The 18494-nt window shown below is 40.1% G+C and overlaps 1 protein-coding gene across 1 annotated transcript; it reads right to left on the minus strand.

Moving 5' to 3' along the window:
- Window positions 1-53: 53 nt before the first annotated feature.
- TARS1 (threonyl-tRNA synthetase 1) lies at window positions 54-16763 on the minus strand. The gene is made up of 19 exons (XM_050912718.1): window positions 16726-16763; window positions 16234-16314; window positions 15144-15334; window positions 13979-14102; window positions 12743-12864; window positions 12411-12528; window positions 11476-11540; window positions 11316-11394; window positions 10650-10796; window positions 9632-9730; window positions 8721-8887; window positions 8010-8172; window positions 7784-7921; window positions 6992-7069; window positions 4413-4513; window positions 4188-4292; window positions 3428-3500; window positions 2699-2813; window positions 54-1349 (listed from the first exon to the last, which is right to left on the minus strand). Exons 1-19 carry the CDS (start codon window positions 16744-16746, stop codon window positions 1201-1203), a joined length of 2136 nt encoding a protein of 711 aa, XP_050768675.1. The 5' UTR covers window positions 16747-16763; the 3' UTR covers window positions 54-1200.
- Window positions 16764-18494: the final 1731 nt, after the last annotated feature.

Genomic DNA, 18494 nt, shown 5'->3' on the forward strand with positions numbered 1-18494 from the left:
CTTTGGAAGCTGTTAGGTCAGTTAACAAAAAAACCCCTAAAAACCAAAAAAACTCAGACCATGATTTTATTTTTTGTCAGTGACAGACATTTGCCTCTTGTCAGCCAGATGTGCAAGAATAAAAAAAAAAAAACAACAAAACCACCAACCAAACACAAAACCAACTGATGACATCCCTCAACTGTGAGACAGGAGAGGCTGCTAATTGAGTATGTGATGCCCTGGACTAGGGGCTTGGGAGGGAAGTGTTCCACTGAAGGGGACTGTACCTATTAAATTGAAAAATAGCATTTGTCTTAAAAAAAAAAAAAACCAACACTTCATCCTTTTTAGTTCGGTACATTCTTGTTTCTGCTGTGACATACACAGCCTTACTGAAAGGACAGCTCAGGGATATGAACAGAAAGAGTTCCTGTTCCCAAGAATCCTGGTTTTCTTAGCTGCTTCTTTGGCCCTGCTATGCCCTACCTCTTCCAGACTGTCTTATCCCGCTTCTACAGCTCTGATGACCTCACCCGTAGAGCCAGCACATTTCAGATACCGCCTTTGGACAAGGGTACCGTTGGATCTGGTTAGCAGCTTGGTGCTCTGTGGCAGACGGCCCCACGTCAGGAGTGTCAGGCAGTGAGAGCCGAGACACTCCCAGAGGCACCAACAGCTATGGAAGTGGGAGACCTCTGTTCACTTCCCCATTCCTGTGACTGGGAACTGTTCAGAGTCAATATATTTAATTGGTGTAAGACCAGCGGACAAGACTGCAAGGTATCACTTTCCTTGCTAAACGAGACACTCCGAAAGCTGCTGCAGCACATGGTTCCTATGCAGTTTCTTAAGCCTGAGGTCTTTTGTTTAACTTTCATGAAAAACATTTGTTACCAAAATGTATTTTATTCTTAATAGGGTAGTTAGAATGCTATGGGTATCCCTGATTAACATTTCCATTTTCCCTTGCAGTCACAGAAAGTCATTTCATCTTGCTTCATCTATCATTGGTCAGAGGCCAGGAAATATTACTTCAAGGTTTGTGAAAAATTGATTTTTACAAAAAGAGACATTTCTCACTAAAGAAAAATCTCTGCTAAAATGAGCGAGAGGTCCAAATGTGAAATATATTTCAAATCTGTTTCAGCACAAAAACTCTGTAGTTAACTGAATTAGGAAAACTAGAATCTTTTTTTATGCCAGGTAGAGCAGATGGTGTTAAAATTCCTCTTCAGCTTGTCTGGAGCGAGAGCATTTCAGTTCCAGCAGTCTCTCCACAGTGTCTGCAATTGTACGCTCACCATGCACCTTGTTATCTCGGGTGCGGATGTTAACTGTTCCGCTTGCCTTCTCCTTTTCACCAACAACTAGAAACAACCAAGACACAAAGGAATGAACTTAACATTTAGCAAGCTTCCCGCCCCCCCCCCTTCCCTTAAAACTTAGAGGCACACTAAACAAAAATTCTAAAAAGCTTCCCAACCAACACATCAAATCCTTCTTTGCCCTTCTCCCAGCTCCCCCCACTTACATCTGCAACAGCCAATAACCTTATTTAATCTCGTATCATTTAATAGGTTTTAGTATGTTATGAACAGCAACTTAGCAAAATATGAGAGAAAAGTACACTTAGTAAGCCCAGCTTGACTGACTTCTTAATAGAGAGAACCACAAAGTCAAAATGAGAAAAAACATGGAGTACTCCACAGGGAAAGATTAGAAAGACAACTTGATTGTAAATAACCAATAAGCTATTTGTTTTCTTTACAGAGACAGCAAGACAGTTTATTGGAAAATCCCAAAGCTATTTTACTTAAACATTAAGATACAGATACCAAGATAACATATGTATGTCTGATTACTAATATAAATTTTATATAATATACTTGGAGGTTCCTACAGGAGACTGTATTTCTCTGGTACCAAATCTACATTCAATGGGACAACTCTTTGAAACAACCTCTGAACATAAATTAGGTGAGATTTTTTTCCCTGATAGGCTGATCATTTGTTTGTGGTCTTGAAGGTAAAATGTGGTTGTGTCTTATCTGTATCATATGCTTAGTTTTAAAGAACAAAAGAACTTTATTAATGATTCTATCAATTACTGAGGGTAGAGTTTCTCTGTCAAAGGCTCCTTCTACTCTAATGGATCCCAGATAGTTTTAGGGTCAATGCTGGAGCCTCAATTTACATGATATGACTAACATGGTGCTTCAAATCACATACTTCAGGGTCAGTTTCTAATTGTCCCTGCATCACCCTCTCGTGGAATAGTCTTCTCCTATGCATGCACGTATAGCTCAGAAGTGCACGACAGCCGAATGCAGTGAAAATATGGTACTTCTTTTGATACACTTGAAACAAGACCATAAATTATTGGGGAGTGGTGGAAAAATCGCTTAACAGTCTGACTGACAAAGGGCAAGAGATTTCGTGTATGTCTCCACACTGCTGGCCAGATGACAGCAAAGACCTTTTTCTAAAGGAGCAGTAATGCCTTGGGCCACAGTGATCTCCTTTCAGTGACAGCTATACAAGCCAGGAACGCCCATCATGCAGGCAGGAGAAGCTCTCTGGAATGGAGACTCTTAGGAGCAAAGTGACCTAAACCACTGACTACCACTCTCTGCCTTGCTCACAGAAGAAAGATCAAATCCTATAACCTATGCAAGAAAGTCAGCCAGGATAACGTAACAAATGCACTATACATTACCCAGAATAAAGTTGTACTGTGCAAGCTGAGCATTTCTGATCTTCTTGTTCAGCGTGCACCCAGGATCTATGTCAACATCTGCCATTAATCCCGCGTTGTGGAAGTGCTGCCTGACCTAGGAGAAAAAAAAACTATTTAAACTGTCACTATACGATATTCATGACAATGAACTATGTATGACTTGACTAAGCAGTGATGTGAGTATCTAATGTTTTGGGCTGAATAGTGATTTGAATTTGATATTGTGAAAGGCAGCAGGATGGTGGAGCTTTCTGATTAGAAGATTTTTTTTTTTATTTTGCAGACTATTTTATTTACGTATAATGTGCTTGAAAGAAATACAGGAGAAGGTCTGCTGGATGCTAAATATGCAAAGACCCATCTTCATCTTTCTTACTGCTTTTGCAATATGCACATGGCCATAGGAGACTAGAACCTGAAGGGTAAGACAGCTTTTGAGCTAGAGAGAAAAACCTAAGTTTTCCAAAAATAAAAGCCCCACAAAGATCAGCATTTGTTGTTTAGATACCCAAAATCTATTTCGGGTCCTCTTTAAGATACATCTACAACTTCAGCAGCTAATTGTCACTGTAATATAAAAATGATACAATGTAATATGCAAAGACTTATAACATTTATCTGGGATAAATACTGTTAATCATTAATAACCAAGTTATCTCAACTAAATACAAGCTACTGGGAAAAAAGGCCCAAAACCATATACATCACCTTTTGAGCATACTCATCACACGTTGGTCCCACTGGTACCACCATTACCTGCTGTGGGGACAGCCAGAGTGGCCTTAAACAAACAAACAGAACACGTTTATATAGCTTTCAGTATTTTTTTAGGATGAAAAATCCTCTTAACAGATAGGACTAAAATCTACACAAGAAATTCATAAAGCCAGCTGCTTAGATTGGGTTCAGAGGCCTTGACAGCCCCACGTTCGTTACAATTTATCTCCCAAAAAGAAATGAGTGTCTAAAAGAATTGCAGTGTGGACAGAAGTACTTTTTGACCTGAAGATTCAAGTTGTGTTTTACAACAGACAACAAATCATAATTGATTTGTTGAGCTTACTACTAACTAATGATGGGAAAACATTTACTGTTGAGTCTTGTTATAGTCAGAAGGGTCTTGCCCATCAGGTGTTATACTGCAGCAGGTAAAGGAGATGACCTATATAAATGACTTGTTGCAAGGCAGCCCAGCTGCAAAAGCAAAGTTGAGAGATACACATCTTAGGCAGACAAGCTGTATGCTGCACCTGCATGAGTGGTATCATGTAGAGGCTACCATGTCTAGAATTGTTTAATATCTAAGAAAGGTGGTTCAGAAGGAATTGCCCTGTGGTACACCTACGGCACGTCTCTTTAGCAAGCAAGTAGAACAAACCCTCTTGATTTTTGCATGCTTGGGGCTAATTTCTCTTCTACATAGAGTGTTTGCTCAAACTGGACTAATAAATCTACTTTTCAACGTTACCATTTGCCTCCATAGTTTTCAGTTAGAATGGCGATCATTCTCTCCACAGATCCCAAGATAGCCCGGTGAATGATAACTGGTCTGGTCTTGTCATTACCGTCATGGCTGTGAAGAAAGGTTTTGGTTTTTTTTAATGTAAGGTTTTTTCTTGATGTAAACTTATGCCTGTTAGTTGCAGGAAAGTTAGATTATATAGCAATTAAAACCACCAGCCTCCGTGCTTACCTGACAAAGGTGAGGTTAAATCTGACTGGCAGCTGGAAGTCGAGCTGGATTGTAGCACATTGGTGGTAGCGGCCAATGGCATCTTTAATCTGAATGTCAATCTTAGAAACAAAAAGACACAAGCTTTTACTACAGTTTAAGATAGAAGCATGCCCCTCCAAAAGCAAACTCATTGTTTTAAGATGGAAGGTTTCACTCAATGCAGAGGAACTTTATGTGGTTTTAGACAACATACTTTTACTTCAGCTTACATTAGGACTTAAATGATTTGCAGGTTCTGACACAAAAGATGTTAGAGCTAAAAATAGGGTGAGCAAGTAGAGAGACATTACTTCAGGGGGGAACTACATTTCATAACTCAGAGTATTTTTTGTGAGTTTCAATCTGGGACTTTCATGGGCCTTTTCACTGAGTGAATTCAGCAGCACATAAGTGCAAGTGCAAGGTCAGAACTGAACACGTCTCGCCAAAAAAGAGGTTTCTTTAACCTCAAACTGGCAAACTTAGACTCCTTTATTATGCAGTATTCCAGTACTTTGTAGCTTATGTTACAAATTCAGGGCATGAACATGGGATGAGAATCCTACTGTTAAATAGTCCACTTACCAGTAGGGATCATATTAATCAATGACACTTGTTCTGACTATGAGTATCTACAGTCAAGCCTATTCTTTCTATTGCATCTTACACTTTAATCCTGAGTACACTTATGATACAAATTAGATGGAGAGACGGACAGAAAACAGTAGATTTATTAATCATTTTACCAGTACGGCTGTATCTTGGGGCTGTGTGCCTTATTTTAATTTACGTATCAAACACACAGATCACTGTTTTATTAACTGAAGTTCTAAATGTCTTTCAATTTTACATTCAGAAGCCAGACTTTATCACAGTTCAGCTACTCAAAGAGCTTCTATCAAAATAAATTATTTACAACCTTCTTTAATTTCAAATCACCCAGTTACAGAGTAGGGAAAAAAAAAAAAAACCAAGTAGCTTAAAGGTAACCTAGAAGTAGAGCTTAACTTAAAAATGTAACTTTAACTAGTTTCCATTAAAACCAGTGCAAAATGCTACATGTTTGCTCACCCTACTTTGGCTAGAGTGTATTAGGAGCAAGTATAAGATTAATTAAGGTTAACAAAGGTTCCTGTAGATATTTGCCTTCTTTCAAATCAGCTGAGGAAATTACTAAATCTTGTTTGCATTTCACATTATGAATGATTAGCTCCTACAACACATTTCACCTACAACCCATAAAATGAAATTGAGTGAATTAGCATACAAAGAGAGAAATCAGAACCAGTTTACTAGATGACTGAATATAGACATAAATGTAGTGTATGTTTATTACGGAAAGATTTACAAGTAATTTTGTAAGGCTCTCTGTCCTTATGCTCAAAGGTATCAGGAAATTTCCTAGAAAGCCCTACTTAATCTGTGCATACTGAAGAGACAGCTTTAAAAAAACCCAACAAAACCACAAAACCAATGCAAGGCGCTTTTTAAAATACCAAAACCCACCAGCAACCCAACACAGCTACAAAACTATGCCAGTAAAAGCAACATTTTTCAAAAATTTGTTTTACCAATAAGTTTATTTTTGTTTTTCTCATGACCTAGGATTCACTTATTGTCCAAAGGATTACTTCTAAGGCAGCAATTGCTGCAGTAATACAGATCTTACAGTGCCGCCTTCTGTTCACGTCTCCCACTAAACCAATCAGCTCTGTTTAAGCAGACAAATAGGTTATACATGTAAACTGGTTTAATTAATGAAATAAGTGTTAAAGCTATGTGAAAACCAGGATCACAGAGTATTATTTCTCTCTCAAGTATGTCAGAGTTTAGGTATCTGGAAAAACACAAAATTTCAGCCGTATACCATCTTAAAATCGTATTAGATAACTATAAAAAAAATCCCCTCTTCCTAATCCCAGCTCTTAACAATCTCAGCTTGTAGCAGTTTGTCAGTTTAAGAATCAGTTTTGTTCTGTATCCTCCAGCCAAACCTGAACAGCACCAATACTTTACAAACGCATACTGACATCGAAAAATTTAGTTATAACATTACCTTGGAAGGGAATGTGCAGGACAGTAAGTGAAAAATAAAAGTTGTCTTTACCAAGAAGATCATGAATAAAACCCAAGAGCATCACCATACTGTTTTCTCCCCCTTGCTCATAATAAGATACGAAAACCATTCTTTATATATTAACAGCATTTAGCGTCCATCTGTATTTGTTTAATTAACTTAGAACAGAATGTTAACTAGATGCAGACTTTGTCTTGGTCAGGTATCTATTTGAAGTCATCTGGCAAACATTCTGCACAAATAGATGCCCAACACTTGTCCTTCTGGGGAAAGTGACATTTAGCATCATTTTGTAAACACGTGAAGACTTTTAGGTTTTTCCAACTCATCCACTATACTGCAAAGAACAGTATTTGCATGCTACCCCTACTGCCCAGATTATGGTAGTATCAATGGAAAGCAAGGAATTGTATAACTTTCGTCTGCCTCATCCAAACAGAATTAAAAGCCTACCCCAGCTAGGGGTTATCAACATACTAACCTTAGGTCCATAGAAAGCTCCATCGCCAGGGTTTAACTCCCACTTCTCACCAAAGTCATTGAGGCTGTTTTCAAGTTGCTAGAGATAAAGGACACATACACTTCAACGTTTCTCAATCATTTGCTGTCTTTCCATATTACAGCATCAGGTCAGCCTGCTGCTACAGATATGTGACACGACCAATTCTCAGTACTTCTCAGTAACTGCTGCAACTCATTTATTTTCTCAAAAAGGAAAGTTTTGGAAGAGCCCCAGCTAAAAAAATACTTAGTCCAAGTTTAAATAAACAAAATTAATGCATTCGTTTTGGAAGAGGCCAAACAAGCAGCATTAGCTAAGATGCAAGAAATTTTTATGCTAGATTCAAAGTCTGTAGATAATATTGAGAGGGGATCCACTCTGATACATGTAATGTCTATTCCTGCCCTATCTACTCCGCAGCACTGCACCTGCAGGGGCTAACCCCATCCCTTTAACCATGAATGCAACCTGGCTTTTGGAAGATGGCTAAGTCTTATTACAGGGGCTGCCAGAATTGGTTCTCTTCCTCTTTTTTTTTTTTTAATTACCAAAAAAATACAAGGAGAGAGAGATAATTTGATTCTGACATGGAGACTGCTTCTGTATGGAGAGTAAGCTATTTCCAGCAGCCAGACTGAATTGAAGACAGTTATTAAAGTTATATTGCTCATGTCCAGCTGTCACTGTACCTCCCAGAAGGCAATATGTTCTTACAGGACTTCCAGCTGCAGCCTCGCTTTCATATAAAAAATTAATAAAACTACTGTTTACCTTTTCAGCTTGATTCCACACTTCAATATCTCCCAGGTACTTTTCAGGACGAGTGGAGAGATTCAGTTTAAAGGAAAATCCAAAGACATCATACACAGTACGCAAGAACTGCAGACAACTCTTTATCTCCTCTTCAATCTTTATGAGAATAGAAATAAAGTCTCAAATATGGAAAAATCAGTTAATCTGATTTTAATACCCGATTTCTTTTAACAGCAGCCCATACCTGCTCCATAGCACAGAATATGTGAGCATCGTCCTGCTGGAACCGACGTACTCGAGTGAGTCCTGTAAGAGCTCCTGACAGTTCATTGCGATGCAGAACACCAAAATCAGCCAACCGTAATGGCAGCTCACGCCATGATCTTGGACGATGATCAAACATAAGGCTGAAGGAAAAGTTCATTACTTGAAGCTCATCCAGAATCAAAATTCTGCTAAGAACAGCCAATGAGAAGCAGCCAGTACCTAAGCAGATGCCCGTAATGCCAATGATGTGATCTGAATACAACCATCATTCACGTCTAGTTTTGTCAAGAAAACAAATGCAGATATCCTTTTATAGCTGATAGGCTTCCCCCCACCTCACAGAGAGAAGATAAAACAGCTCCTAAAACTGAGCATTAAAACCTGAATGCCTAAATTGCCACAAAATTGACAATGCCCCAGTATCTATTTTGGACATCCAGGTTTTGAAGTACCAAGGTAAGCTTCAAGTCTAAAACACAGTCACTGTAATGATGCAAAAATGACATTTCTCAGTGTCTCAAGTAAAGAGAGCATGTAGACAACAAGACTCATAATTACATCACTCCTGACAACATGTCACATCTGGATACCTGAAGATAGCCATCTTTACAATTAAGCAGGCAAAAGAAACAGGATTCTTTTTTGAATCAGCATCATCTTTGGTAAACTGGATTTGCTATGTATTTACCAGTGTCCTGGACAGTTCATAGGCTTCAGAGCAAAGATTTCTTTCTCTACTTCAAAGGAAAACATGTTGTCACTGTAATGCTGCCAGTGCCCTGAAGTCATCCACAGTTTGCTGTTGAAAACATTTGGAGTGACAACCTCCTGGAATCCACGTTTTCGATACTCACTCTAAAACAACAGACCCAGTGCATAAAATAACTAATAAAGCAAACGAAAGTAATGGTGCTCAGCCTTCAATCTGCAGCCATAAAAATATACAAATGCTGGCCTACAAAAGTCAATGACTCGAGCTGAGAAGAGGAAGAGGAGAGAAAAATTCAAGTTGGACATGCCAGGATACATCCCTTCCACCAGCACCACCCTTCCCCCAAACAATTCCTCTGTAGTAAGCAAGAAGAACAAGTTTCCTCCCTGCAAGCAAAGCAGCAGTCTCTAATTATTCAATGACACTTGATAGTACATTGCAGCCCAAATATACAATAATAAGACAGACTTTAAGTATTACAACAGGAAGATCCGGATTTTTTTTTTCCTACACATAATTTCATAACAAATACTTCTACAAGGCCAAATTTAATAAGTTTATTAAAACAAATCAATATACATCAGTGGAACAGCTGTAGTGGGAGCTTAGCTGTACTATTAGATATCAAAGAATTCATATTATAAAGCATCATTATCACTGCTTTAACTGCAGGTATAAAGTATTGATAAAAACGTAACTTAGCAGAGATTGTGACAAGACCAATTCAAAGAAACCAGGTTTCTTTAGTTCCGTGCCTTACAGAACTAAGAGATTAAACAACTTGAAATGAAGGCCTGTTAATACTGTTATATGTAGCATGCCGTTACGTATTTTTCTAAAATTAAGCAATTTCTTCTATAAGAAGATTTCCAAAAGACATTACTTACCCGGATGAATTCAATTAATGTGTTATAAATGTAAGCTCCTTTTGGCAAGAAAAAACAGCTACCAGGGCTGAGCTCATGAAAGAAAAACAGTTCTTGGTCCTGCAGAAAAACAGTATTGGAAAAACTTATTATTTGTAAACCACCTTTTTCACTTAACATTCTCAAATGAATAACTACTGACTGGGCACCACTAATCAAAGGGGTTTTTTTTAAAAAAACTAAAAAAAAAAGCAATACTAATAGATCAGATGCATTTTCACTAGTATTTATATCTCTATCAGTACTTATACGGGAAGGAGATTGTTCAGTTTCCTGTTTCATTACTGATGCTCCAAAACTTCATGTTTATGTGCAACTCCTAACTGTGCCCCCACAGCTCCCTTTGTACATTCACAAGTGATGTTTAGTTCTGCTGCTGCAGCTCTCTAATTAATTGCACATGAACGGAATGTATGAACTGTAGTCGGCTAATGCTGTGACAAACTGCACATGCTTGAGGACTGCATAAAGTGAATTCTTCTGTGTGTTTTCCTGAGTCCTAGCAGCAGATGTTGTAACAGTGTTCAGGCCTATCAATTATCTGACAGGGATTTCCATCTAAAAAACAAAACCAAAAACCAACCAACCAAAAAACCATAGAAATGTATGATGGATTCTGAAATCACACAGAACAACTGTGAGTGAACAGGATGCAGCAAACTGTGTAGGAATGAGCATTGCCTGCAGGCTGAAGTGTTCATGTTTTGCAGACTGAAGTGTTCACGTTCTGTTCTGATTGATCTGTGGAATAAGGACGTCATTGTGTTTAAAACAATGAAAAGTGTAAAGAGAAGTTATTTGCTTTAGGACTTTGGATGCTCTTTGAGAGAAAAGCCCCTGACTCTACAACTCGACTGAAAATACAATGGTGTCACATCTTGTTGTGGCAGCAAGTATACACTGTCTTTGAGATGCTTCTAGTTAAGGGGTTAGATCCACACAGTATTTCTGAAATACATTACCAGAAAAACTGTCTCACCCGCCCAATCTTTCTGTGATCTCTGCTTTTAGCCTCCTCCTGGAATTTCTCCCATTCCTTCAGCATTTTTGCATCTGGGAATGAAATTCCGTAGATCCGCTGGAGGGATTCCATATCAGCCTTGCCTTCCCAATAGGTAGAAGAATTCTGCATGTGAAAAATAAATGAAAAGGCATGCAATTGTTAATAAATCACTACACTTAACGTAGAACAACTAAGGCATAAGGAGAGTTTTAATCTTAAATTCAGAACGCTGATTAGAAAAATCCAGAAAGAAAAGGTGAACAGAATATGTAAAAATGGTTTCAAGCTCTCTCGTCTTTTTTTTAAGCCTATTTGCTGTCTTTGTAGCCATTCTATTCCAACTGTTTATTCACACTCAGCTATAACCATCAGCTGAGCAAATACTATAAACTCTAACTGATACAGTTCAACCAAGCCTTAAGCCACACTCATGTTCCTATCTGTGCTGAAAGTGCAGATCCTGGCCAACTAGTTGGGCTTCACACCATTTGAGTATCATTCTAGCACACAACCCTTTCCCAATTTGTTACATTGAGGTTTTGGCCAGGCTAGCCATTTCACGGATAAGCCACCATCATACTGCCCAAGGACAGCAACACATTTTCAGTGAAAACATTTGTCTAAGGCAGTTTCAGCACTTACCTTATGAATTTTTATAGTCTTTATCTTGCCAGTATGTCTGACGTGAGGCCCTCTGCATAAATCTATCAAGGGACCACACCTAAGAATACGAAAACATTCATTTGGTATATTTCATCCTAGAAAGTTATTTCCAGTAATATTATGATGCATGCGTAATTACCTGTATACTGTTGTAGTTGGAGTATTGACCTTCTCATTCAGGATGCGACACTTGAATTTATTATACTGAGAAGAAAAGCAACACACATATTTGTTAACTCCTTGCTAAGCAAGGGAATGGGCCAGCAGTTTAAATTATTTGCAAACCTGATGCTATGCTGCATCAAAAGAGGATTATAAAAGACAGGCAGACAGAGAGTCAAGTAGTGGAGCAAGGTGCCCAGACAGCAGGTTGTGCAGTTTCCATCCTTAGAGGTTTTGAAGGCCCAACTGGACAAGCCTTGAGAAACCTGGTCTGACTTCAGTGTTGACCCCATGCCCTGTGCATGAGATTGGACAGGAGACCTATGGAGGTACCTTCCAACCTGAATTACACTATGATTCTCCTGATGTCCTAACAGTGAAAACTGAGTAATGTCTATCTCAGGAACACCAGTAAATTATTTGCAGCTAGGTACTAAAGAGAAAGGATCAGCTTTTAGTGTTGCTTGGACTTTCTCAGAAGTCCTGATTCTAAAAAACATTCTATGAACCTTTCTGAATGCACTGGCACATGCAGTTATAGTATCACCACAGCATTTTACTAACAGACAATATAATATAGGCATATAACATAACTGCATATAATATATTGTAAATTGACACCTGTGGGAAATAAATGAAGAATGCAGCTTCAAAGATTTTGCCAAGGTCACCCAGGGGAAGAATGAGAATTCTTACCATTGCAGAAAATCTAATGCACGTTCCCAAGAACCTAAGAATTACACCTTTGCTCATTTTTTGGTTAAATATCACAAATGAGCTTTTAAGAACACATCACCTTAAAAAGTTAATTTGATAGACCTTCCTCTACCACTAACAGAACATGCAGCTGAAGTCACAAATACTTAAAGAATAACTGCACGATGCCAGAAACAACCTTCTAAAACAGCGTACCTTAAACATTTCAAGTAATGTTTCCTTCTTAACTTCTAGTCTTTCAAAGGCTTGTTTTTCCTTCATTATCTTTTTGCATAATGTTTCCAAAGCAGAGAAGTCATTACTTGATACACCCCTAAAATAAACACACGTAAAAAAGCAAATCATTCTTGCTTTCACTTGCAATTTCTGATCCAGTTGCAATGCACTAGCTTGTGGACGGGACACACTGCGAAGAACAAAGCAATCCGCATTGGTGCAGATGACTTTGTTCCAGGAACAAGCAGGTAACAGAAATTTTGCTGTGACTGCCATCCCCCAGCTCCTACAAAGAAAAATACAAAACCTACCCTTCCTCAAGGAACATGTCATAATAAAATCCATTTTCTATTGGTGGGCCATAGCACAAACAGCCACCATAGATTCGCTCCATAGCTTCACCCATTATGTGAGCACTTGAGTGCCAGTATACCTAATGGAAGTAAAAAAAGAGGGGATCAGTCTGAATATGCACAATGCATTTCTGAGTATTTTATTTAAAACCTTTTCTGCAACACTTGCTTTTAAGGATACTTGATGCAGATCCCACATTAGAGCAGTTCGCAGAACAGAAGTGACCTGCCCAGCAACACTCTCATCCTAAGCACCAATATTTCCAGAAGGTAACACTGGAAAATTATTTACAGCCTGGTAGCAAATAATTCTTATTTTCAACTATTGTTGAAATGATTCAATTATTGTCAAGAAGTCAGGAAACTAATTCAGAAACTTTTTTTTCTATGAATGTCAATCAATCAGCTCTGCATAAAGACCAAAAGGTGCACTTTCAACATAAGGCTGTGGTCCTAATCCGAAGATTTTATGCATGGGAAATCCTGCACTGAAGTAGAACGTTCATGAAGTTAAAAATTACACTCCATCTTGTAGTGCACCTGAAGTTTTGACAAATTAAAACCAAATCTATAAGACTTCAGTCTTTTATTTGCACAGACTAGAAAACATAAATCTCACAGGAGCCATCACTTAGCCAATATGAAAACCTTAAGTTTGAATGCAAGACCTCTGTGATAAGTTTCACTGACAACTTCTTGTATCAAATGATTTTTCTAAAGGCAGTATTTACAAATTTACTGCGTATCCACATTTATCTGAATGAGCAGCCAAAATAAAGTACGTACTTTTGCACGTACAAAGTAAAAGAGCAGCCTATTCAGTACTTTTATGATTGTACATAGACAGTACTTTCGTACTCAGTATTGTTTTCAAAGTCAGTGCTGAAGAGGTCAGTTCAAAAGACATACTTTACATTAACATGAAGGTTGCAAATATATAATTTTAATGAGAACAGACTTGAAATAAACTACAGCAACTGCTAGCAGACTTGGCTACAAATACACAGCAGAATGAACATTATCTGCAGTACTGCATCTCCCTTGTAAGGAACTATTAGAAAATGCAGATGTACCTACACAGCAAACCTGTTCCCATCTCCTCATCTTTTGAACACAGTAAAGATGCAAATAATTACTCCAGGCTGAGTTTCATGCAAATCCAAGGGCAAACAAATTTTGGTAGAAGATACTCACTGCTTGAGCCTCTTCATCTTCAAACTTAAGCAGCTCCAGGGTACAATCCTCCTCCAAAGGACGGTCTAGATCCCAAACCATCTTGTTCACTTTAGCAATAACAGTGTTGTCAGCTAAGCCCTGACTACAGAATAAATATACGGTATATAATCTTTTGAAATCATCAAGTAGAAGTTCCCCAAATTTGCCCTCCATGTTGAATAAGATTTTCAGAAGTGCTCAGAGTGGGTACAATGTCATAAATAAATTCCAAATAGAAGAGCAGTTTAGCCGGTCTTGAACATTCATGAAAATCCTACTCACATCTCAGAGATAAGAAAACTGTACTGTATACTCGACATTCATACATTCATTAACATACTTGACTTAGAGGCAGCCACCTCAAAGTACTAACCTGACTTCAAAATCCTACTGCAATAAAAGACAGAGCTTCTCTTCTAAAAATTATCAAATACCATTTCTGATGTAGTAACTTTACAGTTTTGTTTCCACTAGGCAAAAAACCCTTTCCTTGATCCCAAATCACAAAAGCAAAGAAGGTTCCAATGACAAGGCACATAAGCATGAAAAAAAATAGCATTTCACCTCTAGGAATCACCAATTTTTTGTAATTTTAACTGTCAGAGTGTCCAGTGTGCCTTGTTCAAATCTACTCCACAGCAAGTCTGAGTAACCTGGAGATATGCAATGCTCTTTTTCGTGGGCATCTCCCATGCAAGTAAAAATGCAGTTAAGTGAAAGATACTCAAACTGTTAACTCTCCCTGAAATCAACTGAAACATCACTCAGCAGTCATCTTCCCCAGGTTGATGCAAACTGGTTTGCACGGGCTAACATTCAATCTGATAGAGTAGATTTATTAGCAAATTAGTTCTTAATGCAACGACAGTACTTGTGGGAAAAAATATGCAAGTAATGTGTGTCTAAAAGATCTCAATTATATTCTTATTTAATTTTACAAACTGTTATCTTCATAATGCAAAAAATTACACTCCAAAACTAAAATGCTATCGGTTACCTCCAGTTTATTATATACAAGATGCCTTGAGAAGAGCTGAGATAAATGACCGAGAAAAATTATACTTTACCTGTATTCTCACAGCCACAACCTGCAGACATAGAGCTGTCTGAAAATGATTGAGTGTATCACAGAATAGAATCATACCTAATTCCACAAGCGATTTGATAAGGAGTAGTCTTCCAAGATTCAGCATCAACCTGCTTGCCGTCAGGTAATGTAACTTTAATGGGTTTACTGTCATTTGCAGCTCTTTCTGCAAGGAGTGCATCATGTTCAGCTTTAAGTTTATTGTACATCTCTAAACGCTCATTGATAAATGCAGGCCAGGGATTCAGCTATATATCATGAATAAAGACAAAGGAAAAAATCAACAGATTATTAGAGTAATCTAGTATCACATTATGTCAAGAACGCAAACAGAATGGATGTACTTTTCACAAGCAGCTATGTGACCATATCTATATAGGTACTATATCTAACAATCATTATTATAACAGATTAATTATATAGTATTAACTATACAGTAATAAGACTTTAGCTTAGTGAAAATTGTTATTTTGAAATGTACCACTGTACACCTGTTTAATAAACTACACATATGTTAATAAGCTACTATATAGTTTACTAAATACCTGTTTAATAAGCTACACAGGGACAAAAATCAATTTGAAAAGACTGTAGAATTTCAACATAGATTTTTCTTATTAGGTCAAAAAACTGAGGGAGCACCTCTACTCTGAGCCACCTGGACAGGAACTGACTCCAGCCTACACATCATATAATGACGTCAGGACTGTCAGCTTGGGCATAACCAAGGTTATACAGCTATGCAGTTGGCTGAGGATTAGTGCTGGCTAGCAGCTGGCCCTCTCTGTGCAGTCAGAGGGATCTGTATTTACCCACCATGAAGACGGAAAAGACAGAGCACCTTATGCAGGCTTTCCTCATCTGAGAGATCCACTGCCTACCTCCTGGTGCAAACAGGGGCACAGTGAAGAGCATCAACAAGCAGCAACTATGGAAATCTGAGCTGCTCTCCCATTACAACTTGGTGTAAAAAGCAATAAAGTCACTTCATGGCAAACTTTGGGAAGTAAGAGAGAGCGGGGAAAGGAGTAACTGTAACACCAGATAAAATACTTCAGAGGGATGAACTGCAGCAATGCCAGCAGTACCCAAGACAGCAACCAGGAGACCGCAACTTTCAACCCCCCGTGGCCCAAGGGCAGCTCACCTCCGTCCGCCCTCCATCGCCGGCCCCTTCCTTCATTTTCTTCTTTCCGCAGTCTGCCTTTTTTTCTTCCCCAGCATTTACCTGAGGAGGGCGAGCACCATTTCCTCATTGTCCAGCAGTCGCTCACACCTACGGCGCTTTAACCCCCCTCAGTCCCACAAACCAGGGAAGACACTCGACCTCTTCGCCCCGCGAAACCCCAGCCCAGCTCCCTGCTCTTCTACCTTCAGGTAAATCCCACCACCTTTCGACCCGGAGCTGGGGAAACCCCCGGCGACCCCGCTATAAGGGTGAGGGGGAAGAGGCCTAGCTCCCTCCTGCCGCCAGCACCCGTCCTCCTCACAGGGCTGCCCCCCCCCCGCCCCGTCAGGCCTGAGGCGGGAAGAAGGGGACCCCCCGCCCCAGGACACCCCCGGCCCGCGGTGAGGGGGAACCGCACTGAGGAGAGAGCCGGTGCTCCAGCGCGACCCGCCGCCGCGCTGCTGGGCCCACCTGGCTGTCAGCGCCCGCCATTGCCGCACACGGAGCCGCCCGGCGCAGCGGGGAAGAGGCGGGGACGGGGCCGCGCAGGCGCCTCTCGGCCGCCGCAGCTGATGCAACCGCGGGCGTCCCGTCCCGTCCCGTCCCGTCCCGACTCAACCTGAGCTGCCGCGGCCGGGCCGATGGGGCCGGAGGGTCGCGCCGGGCCGGGCCGGGCCACCCTGGGGTGTGTGGCCGAGGCGGCGACGCGGCGGGAGTGGAGGCGGCCTGTGAGGGGCCCCAGCAGCTCAAGATGGCGGAGCCCCTGCCAGCACCCCTGAGGGCGGGAAGCGGGGCCCGCGTCCCTGCACCCCTGCTCCCCTCGCTCCTGGGGAGAGAAACATAACCAGCCTTCCCCCGCCAGCAGGGCCGTAGGGCCTCACGAGGGTGCTAAGGGGCTGAGGGACGGGCTGGCTCTCGGGGAGACCTAGCTACCATTCCCCTGAAGCAGAGGTTCAGTCAGGGATGGGTCAACTAATGGCAGTACTCTTTGGAAAGGAGACAAAAATAAAGTAAAATTAAAATCGGATTGAGCGATGTCTGATTTCCCAGGGGATAAAAAGTGGAAGAGATTCTGAGGAGATGCTGTCAGACTTGGAACGTGGGAGTGCGGCAGCTTTGCTTAGCCCTGTCCTGAGGGGAGGCTCGGGGAGGGGGCGGCCTTGGAGGCTACCGACATCTCTAAGAAGAGGATGTGATACGCAGGCACGGCTTTTTGCTTTGTAACCTTCCTCCCCTTCTCTTCCCACTGTTGTTTTCATATAATATTTTCATTTAGGAAGGTTACTTTCTCTCAGTATATTCTCGTGGTGGCCAAGGACTCCCAGAGTGGTCAGTCCCGAGGCCCTTGGTGTGTTTGGTGAACTCACTGAGCCTAGTTTAAGAAGGGTGTTTATTACAAGATTTCATGTTTTCAAGAAATCCTGGCATAGCATCCTTACTTTAAAGAGTCTAAATCGGGGGTCAGGGCAACGGCTTGGCTCGGACCTCTGCCGCCTGCAGAGCACCCAACACCACTTCTGCCTCCTGTAATAGCAGCTTCTGCTTCATCTGCAGCAATGATCTGGGATTTTAGAGTGTTTCAGTCAGATAAAATGTACTCAGATGCACATCAGAGCACCTCAGACCCCAGGAACTTAAGTACTGTAAGAAAAATGTTGAGGAAAAATAGGCAGTTTTGTATAGCTTTCAAGTACTGGTTATGTAGGGGTGAAGGATGGTTGAGAGAACTTCACCACATTATTTGACCACAAATGTAGGAGCTTAAAAAATAATGCAAATATTTTTATATTTTCAAAAATATTAAAATGGAAGGTGTAGTAAATATGAACTTAAAGACAGAATCAGGCCTAGACCTGAATAATTTATTTGCTGTCTAAAAGTAAAATATAAGCAGCATAAATATTGGCAAAAACATTTCTTAAACAGCTACATTTAATAATATATGTAAGGCGTTGTGTAGCAATACAATGTTTAGTAATACAAAGGATGTTTGTTTTTAAATACTAATTTTTAGATTTGCAGTATCTTCTAAAATATTTTTGCGTGGACGAATTAGAACTGGCTAAGAGACAGCACATTGCAAAATTTATAGATAAATTATCTAACGCCCAAAAGAACAAAAACCTGTACTGATACTGTTAAAGAGAAAAGATGATTAAATATTTCAAAAGCAATCGGGAGAACTGTAGGCGAACGGTACCTTTTGCCAGAAGATGGCAGCAGCGAAACACGCTTTGCTG

The sequence above is a fragment of the Gymnogyps californianus genome, chromosome Z (genome assembly GCF_018139145.2).
Source record: "Gymnogyps californianus isolate 813 chromosome Z, ASM1813914v2, whole genome shotgun sequence".
NCBI lineage: Eukaryota > Metazoa > Chordata > Aves > Accipitriformes > Cathartidae > Gymnogyps > Gymnogyps californianus.